At 38.3% G+C, this 8,109-nt stretch overlaps 2 protein-coding genes across 2 annotated transcripts in view; both read right to left on the bottom strand.

Annotated features, from left to right (window-relative positions):
* Positions 1 to 1,063, bottom strand: part of Smp_006520 (cercarial elastase (S01 family)) — a 1,901-nt gene extending 838 nt beyond the window's left edge. Inside the window, exons 1-2 of the mRNA XM_018791020.1 lie at positions 802 to 1,063; positions 375 to 693 (exon numbers count right to left, since the gene is read on the bottom strand). Of these exons, the coding sequence (XP_018647365.1) occupies positions 375 to 693; positions 802 to 1,032 (550 nt within the window). The 5' untranslated portion in view covers positions 1,033 to 1,063. The remainder of the gene's footprint in view (positions 1 to 374; positions 694 to 801) is intronic.
* Positions 1,064 to 1,951: 888 nt separating this feature from the next.
* Smp_185150 (cercarial elastase (S01 family)) lies at positions 1,952 to 7,599 on the bottom strand (the record flags this gene model as incomplete). The annotated part of the gene is made up of 2 exons (XM_018791009.1): positions 1,952 to 2,056; positions 7,393 to 7,599. The coding sequence occupies 2 exons, from the start codon at positions 7,597 to 7,599 to the stop codon at positions 1,952 to 1,954; spliced, it is 312 nt and encodes a 103-aa protein (XP_018647364.1).
* Positions 7,600 to 8,109: the final 510 nt, after the last annotated feature.

Genomic DNA, 8,109 nt, shown 5'->3' with positions numbered 1-8,109 from the left:
AGATAAATCTCTATCTTTAGATCTTGTAACATAAGGGGGTCGCCTGTTGTTCGTGCTGCTTTCCATTTGCTCTTCCAATGTCGCAAGCTGTTCCGCGTTTTTGGACGAAACGGCCGTTCAGTGCTTCCAGGTTTTCCATGGTGGTCTAGCTTCAAGTGATTCATGATCTAAACTATTAAAATAGTTTTAGTCATTCAATTTTACATATAAATATGGACAATAATTATTCGAATTCAGTAATACAAATTTTAAGAAACGGTGGAAATGAACTGAATTCATACTAAAAGTAATGAAATGGAAAACGGTCATGTAAAACCGCTTAATAAAACTGTCAGAACAGACAGACTTAAATAGGTCAATGACTGGCAACTCACCTTTTTTCAAAATTCCACCATATCGACCGGATGGATCAGGATCCCTAATATCCTGTCCATAACCTACCATATAAGCAATACTTTCTGGTATAGGTATATCCAATTCAGCTGCCAGACTAATTACTTTAACTCCAGTCTCCAAGTTGACCAAATTAGTGAGTGTTATAATTGCCATATCATAACCACCAAGTGACTTCGTAATGCGTTTATTTTCTCGTTTCAGCTGACAAACAGGATTATACTCTGGTGCAACTTTAATTTCCAAAGGTCGATGATTAATAGTTCTCTGGTCAAATTCACTTAGTGATAGAAACGAAACCTGAAAACGACAAAGTATGTCAAAATTAGATCTATGCAAACCCACTGCGCACACTGCGAATTTAATCGATTACATTGAACAACAATGTGTCTCAGTGTGTTCTCTTACCCGAACGATCGGTGTCTGTCCACAAACACAATGACCAGCTGTGAGTACTGCCCTTGACGAAACTAATGAACCTGTGCACATAGATGCATCTGTCATCAAAAGTGCAATGAATGGGAATTCAGTGCGTTGTTGAACAGGTTCACCACTACGTATCAACCAGGTTGATACACATTGACATGTTAGGTAATAGGTGAACAGCGTCACTATTAGAAACGTCCATCCGTTCAACATGTCTATGTGATCGTTGCAATAAACCACCTACAATCATGTAACATATTCACTTATTTATATATGTAAATATTCTGTGACTTTGAGTGCATGTGTGTCAGTTCATTATGACGAAGCTATATTGCACTCCACTTGATACATAAATTGTTGTGACAGATGTGATCAAGTATTCATGACACACCTTAATGAACTAGAAAGTAAGTATTACACATTTTAGGTGTTCATGAAGTAGAAATAAAACATTTCTGGAATACGAAATGTATCACCTAATCTTACAAGTGAATTTCTTTGCGAAACAGATAGTGTACTTTTGCAAGGATTCAATATTATTCATATATTATCAGAAGGAGTTTTGTGGATATTCTTAGTAATTTTGATATTTGAGATCGTGGATGCGCACTGCTGAGTAGTTCCACCATCAGACGAAACAGCCGTCCAGTGCTTCCAGGTTTTTTCCATGGTAGTTCAGCTTCAACTGATTCATGATCTCAATTATTCATGTATATCTTGGAGAAAAATGTACCAAAACAATGCTATGACGGATTAAGATTTCAATGGCACATAAAAAGTGGTAAATGTGCTTCATCATTTAATGAAGTAGTGTTATTCAGAAGGTAGTGATATTGACTTTATGCAATAGTCTAGTAAAAGATGTATATTTTAAAGCTATCTCTGGTTAGGTGAACAGATCATCGATATATCATAATTTAAATACAGTATTGAATATAGATAAGCTAGTGAGTTTGTATGAATGTTAAGTTGTCGAGCTGCCAGGAAATCGACAAAAGTTCTTCTTAGAAACAAAACAATCTTGAGCCCAAACGTCCTGAAATCACATAGACGATTCGTTTAGATCAACACTAAAAGCTAAAACTTCAGGATAAATCGTTACCTATGAATGATACGTTTCTTGAAAGGATAGTTATGAACACTTGACAGACTGTCTTTCTTGAGCAATTGAACACTCATCAAATAAAAAGTGAAAGTTATCACAATGTTCAAAAGTAATAAGTGGTAAATTCGATCCTACTCAAGAACGTGATTATATAGTAGTTGAAGCCATCCGATATTCTTCACTGAACAACACATTTTATCAATCACTATAGGCAAAACAAACTGTTGTAGTAGTACGATTAGGATTGCTTGTAGTCTTGTCGACGAATCCTGAACATTAGATGCGGCAATGAATTTGAGTGAAGTTTTTATTTTCGGTTGTACAATTCACAGTGTTATTCAATACCTGATTATTTCTTCAAACTGCTTCTCAACTACTCGATCATTAAAGAATAAAACTATTCAACATTTATTCTGTGCTACATGACGCTCACATTGGTGTTCACATGGATACCGATTGCGCTGTCAATTACACTGCTATGTCAATTTTCATTCATTTGACATATATTGATGAGATTAGAAGCCAACAGTAAATACCGTGATAGATGTCTGGAAAATCACTACCATACGACAAACAGATGTATTCAAGTTTTGTTGTATTATTTGTAGGTTACATAGGTAGAGTGATGACTGAGAACTTCAACTCTCATCCACTGAGAAACAATTTCAGAAAACTCTTCACATCCTGTGCTGTTTCAGCAGAGAGATTATGTTACCGGTGCTCATACAATCAAAGCGATGCATAATTATGTACAGAGACATGTGTTCAATCACCGATGATTTTCATCAGACTCAACCGATACTCCAAATATAGTTATTTCAATATATTATAAACTAAATATATCAATGTTCACTTCCACGGATATGAGTTAGTTATCATACTGATAGTTGTGCAATATTCTCAATAAAGCAACACCAAAATGATGCTATCAGTTTTGTTGATTTCGCTCAGTGTGATGTTGGGGCTTTCAAGTAACTGTAAATATGTATATTGTCATTTCAACTCTCGTTGTGTGTACTCTATCGTATTGTATAAGAATTGTGTCTTGGCAGCTCAATTTTACATCTGTGGTTTCACTCGATAGCCATATTTTAATCAGGACTATGAGCTTAGGGTCTAACTAAGAGAAAATGTTCTCGACTTCCTACAGTTTATCCCTTGCTGTAGAAGCACATGATTGTATGTGTCATCATCTGGTGCTCCACTGCAGCGACATTGGTCTTCTCGTATTTAGGCAGATCGTTGTTGAAATTGTGTTGACCAGTTCTATGCTAGCTGGTCGCTGTAGGGTATGCTGTCAATATAGGGTGTCCCACTAAAGTGACCGTGGTATTTGTGTACTGCACCACAGGTTTCGGGCATTTTGCTGTCACCTAAACGATCAAGATCGCCTTTCACAACATCTGATTTGACGGAAGAGGTCGTCCTTTGAGCCGTACCAGACATTGGGTGCCTCATTTCAGTTCCCTCGGTTTCTGAAATTCGCGACCATCAGACGAGAAAACGTAGTGGTCGAGGTAGCCTGAACACACTAATTATCGTAGTGGTGTGAATGCCTGTGTCACATGATGGCCAACGCAACTGTTGCCTATCGTGTTTGCTTGCTTCATCGTGACTACCACCTACTAGTCCAGTCACTCTGTAAATCATCAAGCTGGTTGGTCCGTGTGTATTTCTTGTGTGATTCAACTTTCTCGACAGTAATTGCTAGGTGGTTTATGGGACCCAATAAGAACTGGAAATTACACACAACTGCTTGAAATTCCCAGCCAATATTGGTGGTATTTAAGCGTATGATTTGCAAGATTTAGTAACTATTGGTTCATTTGCATTATGAAATTTGCATTTATAAGATATTTGTTTTAAGCATCAGGTTGTGGAACATGTCCGCATTCATTGGAATTAGGAGCCGACCTAAATTAGACTGTAGTTACATACTTTTATGACGAGTACGCGATTGGTACAATTTAAACAGTTATAATTATGACAAATTGTACCAGTGATTGTTTTACTGTACTTGTTTATTTAGGTGTACCAAACACACCCTTTCTTCCGTTGCCTGTGACCTTGCACGAACTCGAGTAAGCTCCGTAGTTCCACTTGTAAGGTTTGGCACGTCTCGGCATTCTTTCGATACCACGAGATTGCCAACAAATATATCTGATTGCAACCGTCAACAGCCTTCTAGTTTTTGGCTTACAGAGAGATTCAACTCGATATCTGGCACGTCATCTTCCTGTATGTTGATCACAGTCAATTGCGACTCCAAGCCATCTACAAGACCACCACTGAAAACGGCTGCTCAGTACTTCCAGGTTCTCAATGGTGGTCTTTCTTAGATTGGTTTATGATTTCAACAAAACAGATAGTAGGATGGAAATGAAATCAATCTCCTAATGATGACCTGATAACAGGACGTAGTGTGCTATGTTACGTAGGCTAAACACGTCAGTTATTGTGAAAACAGAGAAACTGATAGAAACTAACTTCATATGATTTCTATGGAAAAGAAGAACTATGCATGATATCCAAAGTATACTAGAGTGATATGATGATTATTTATCGGCTATTGTGATAAGATTCTTGTTAAATGACACAGAGTTCTAACTGCAATAGTGATTATTTAACATGAGAAATAATCAACTGGAAAATTCACAACAAGTAAAATAATTCCCTATTCAACTCTATCAATGAGTCACATTAACAAATCATTTAGGCTGATCGACTAGTTGATAAGCAGTTTGAAGAAATAATCAATTATTGAATGACACTGTAAATTATACAACCGAAAAGACAAACTTCATTCGAATGCATTCCAACATCTGATGAACAGGATTCGTCGACAAGACTACAAGCTATCCTAATCGTACTACTACAACAGTTTGTTTTGCCTATAGTGATTGATAAAATGTGTTGTTCAGTGAAGAATATCGGATGGCTTCAACTACCATATAATCACGTTCTTGAGTAGGATCGAAATTACCACTTGTTACTTCAGAACATTGTGGAAACTATCACTTCATTTGGTAAAAAAGAACATAGGAACACAATTTCAATATTTTCTAAAGTTTCAAGTCATCAAATTTGTGTGTGTGTGCACCTGAAGCAATTTCATAACAATTTGTCTTTTCAAATTTCCTATTGTTGAACAGATGACAGTCGAAGAGCACACGTGATATAAACAGTGACACGTTGGTTAAATTTCTAATTCATTACACATGTGTATACAGAAGAAGAAAAGCAGTGATTGTTGATCGATCAATTAAGTTCATTTATGTTAACCGAATTGTTGAATTGGTTGAAGTCAATCGCAGTCTCAGAATATGTTGGGGTGGACACAAATGATTTATGATGATCTGTGCCACAATTTCATCGAGTTCGAAACGATTCACAGCAAGTCAAAATAATTTGTGTCCTGAATCTGGTCAAAACAAACAATTAGTTTACGACAGTTTTGACACGTTCCATGAAAGGCTCTGTGAGAACTTGTACAACATCAGCTGAACAAATATTTAACCGTTCTGGTCGGAAATGACTTACTGAATAACATGAGACAGAAGAAAACTGATATTCGAACTGACGAGAGAATTGAAGATATTCTCGATGACGGAATCATATCCAACCATCATCCGGTTAGGAAATATTGTTGAACGGTAAGATGAGTTTGGCTATCACATATGAAGGTGAATTGTAATATTCAACTACGTGGGAAGAAGTTGAGTTTCGTAAGTAACGGACTAGACGTTCACACACATGTGACTACTCTCACAGAAAATAATTCGCTCAAAGTACATCAGGAATTTGGATGACACAAGCCATCATATCAACATTTATTGGCCGACATGTACAAAAGACTATTAATCAAGCACTAGTTCTATTAAGATCCTCAAAGAAACTGAAATTTTTGTCGATGCATCGAACGCGTTGAAGATCTGATCCGAAGAAATTTGAGCCTAAAGTTATTTTACAAACAAAAGAACGCCCATCAACCATCAATCAGTCAACTGATCAATCGACCGATCAACTAAGTGGACGATGAATGAACAAACAAACATCTAGACATATTCAACATGAATTGAAGTACCGAAATACGTGAACGTAAATAAGTGAGAAAATAGAGTTCATAGTCAAGTATCAAATAAGGATAAAATAACTGACGCCCGATTTCACTAACACTTCACTGATCAACGCCCAAAAATTACCCCACACATACTAACTTATAGAACACAGATTGAGCAGTGTAGTTCATTAGGTCGTTTATTTATTCAGAATGTCTTAACATAATTACATGTGGACTCATCGACATATTATGTACACACAAGAGAATGATACAAGCTGACACCATTCAAATATTGGAGCTCACAAATCCCAACATTCTAGCCACACTAGCATACTCAACAAGAACATCTAGACGGTTTGAGAGTGTGACACCATGTGATACAACGCCAAGGACTGGACCTTGAGGGGATCGAAGGAGAGGTCCACCACTGTCACCTGGTGCGGTGATTTGCCCGAACACATACGCCGCTTGCACACAAATAGGATTCCCAGTGGTGGAATGTTTGCATTCCATTACAGTCGCTCGACCTGTGTGAAAGAGAGAAGAGAACAGACAAGTGAATTTCGAAAATACCGAATGGCAGAAACAGTTCACATTTAAGTAATGCGCAAGGTAAATAATGCGTATGCAATCTCTTTAATCGATGTGTACCATATATGTCGATCGAACCACAATCCATCTCACCACTGCTACAATATAAATACGAAATGGATTGACCATTTGCCTCGTATACAACACAATTCTATCGTTTGCACAGATGTTTCGTCATTTCTCTCTCGTCAGAGCGATCGCTCATTCCATTCCACACGATCAATGGACGAGGTGAAGACAGTCTGGAAACCAGTAACTGTAAATCAACTTTCACAGACAAATCAACAACAGCAATCACAACTGTCCAACACAACCACCGGATCAGACAGACTGAGTCATGTTGTTTGTTGACCACCAACTCACCTTTCTTCAAAATCCCACCAGCTCTACGCGACGGATCACGGTCGTTATCATCCCTTCCATAACCAACAATGAAAACATCAGTTCCAGGTGTCGGTATATCCGATGCCTGTGGCAGACTGATCACTCTGATTCCACTCTGTAAGTTGACCATTTGAGCGAGCATTACAGTTGCAATGTCGAATCCACTGAGTGTCTGTCTGATTCTTCTCCTCTGTCGTGACGCCGTACAAGAGGGCATGTATTCTGGTGCTACCTTAACTCCAGACGGTTGGTGATGGATGCCTTGTTGGTCGCCATTCCTCAGTGTGAGAAATGAAACCTGAAATAGACAAAGTATGTTGACATTAGATCTATGCAAACCCACTGCATACACAAGCACATGCACACACACACACTGTGTGAAATTAATCAAATACATTTCACTACAACAATGTGTCTCAGTGTGATCTCTTACCTGAACGACTGGCATTGGTGAGCAAACACAATGACCAGCTGTGAGTACTGCTCTCGTTGAGACTAGTGAGCCTGTACACATTGTTCTCTCTGTCCTTACAAATGCGATGTACGGGAATTCAGTGCGGTCTTGCACAGGTTCACCTTTACGTACCAGCCAGGTTGACACACGTTCAAATGTTAGACAGTAGGTGAACAGCGTCACCATCAGAAACGTCCGTCCGTTCAACATGTCTATGTGAATGTTGCAATCAACTACCTACAATCTTGCAACACATTCACTTATTTATATGTGAAAATATTCCGTGACTTCGAGTGCACGTGTGTCGGTGCATTGTGGGGAGGCCGACCTGCACTCCACTCAACCCATGGGTTGTTGTGACGGATTTAATCGGTATTCATGACACGCCTCATTTTGTTGGGAAGTGCAGAGTGCGTATATAATTTGGGTGTGAATGATTGTGATTATGAGAATGTTATGGGACAACTCAGTGCATTATCTGATTACGTATGGTTGACTGCATTCGGGACACGAAAACATGGCTCATCAGCCCTACATCAGCGTAACGAGTTCAATCTGGACATGAGTAATGAAAGCACACATTCGAACTGATGTTCAAATAAGCCACAATCTTTCCATCTTTGTCCTACTGTATGTTTGTCAGCGTATAGTTTATTCGATGAAGAAACATTATTGAGAAACGAATAAATATTTTCC

This window comes from Schistosoma mansoni, assembly GCF_000237925.1.
Source record: "Schistosoma mansoni, WGS project CABG00000000 data, supercontig 0243, strain Puerto Rico, whole genome shotgun sequence".
NCBI classification, from domain to species: Eukaryota; Metazoa; Platyhelminthes; class Trematoda; order Strigeidida; family Schistosomatidae; genus Schistosoma; species Schistosoma mansoni.
This window is presented reverse-complemented; position numbering and strand designations above follow the sequence as displayed.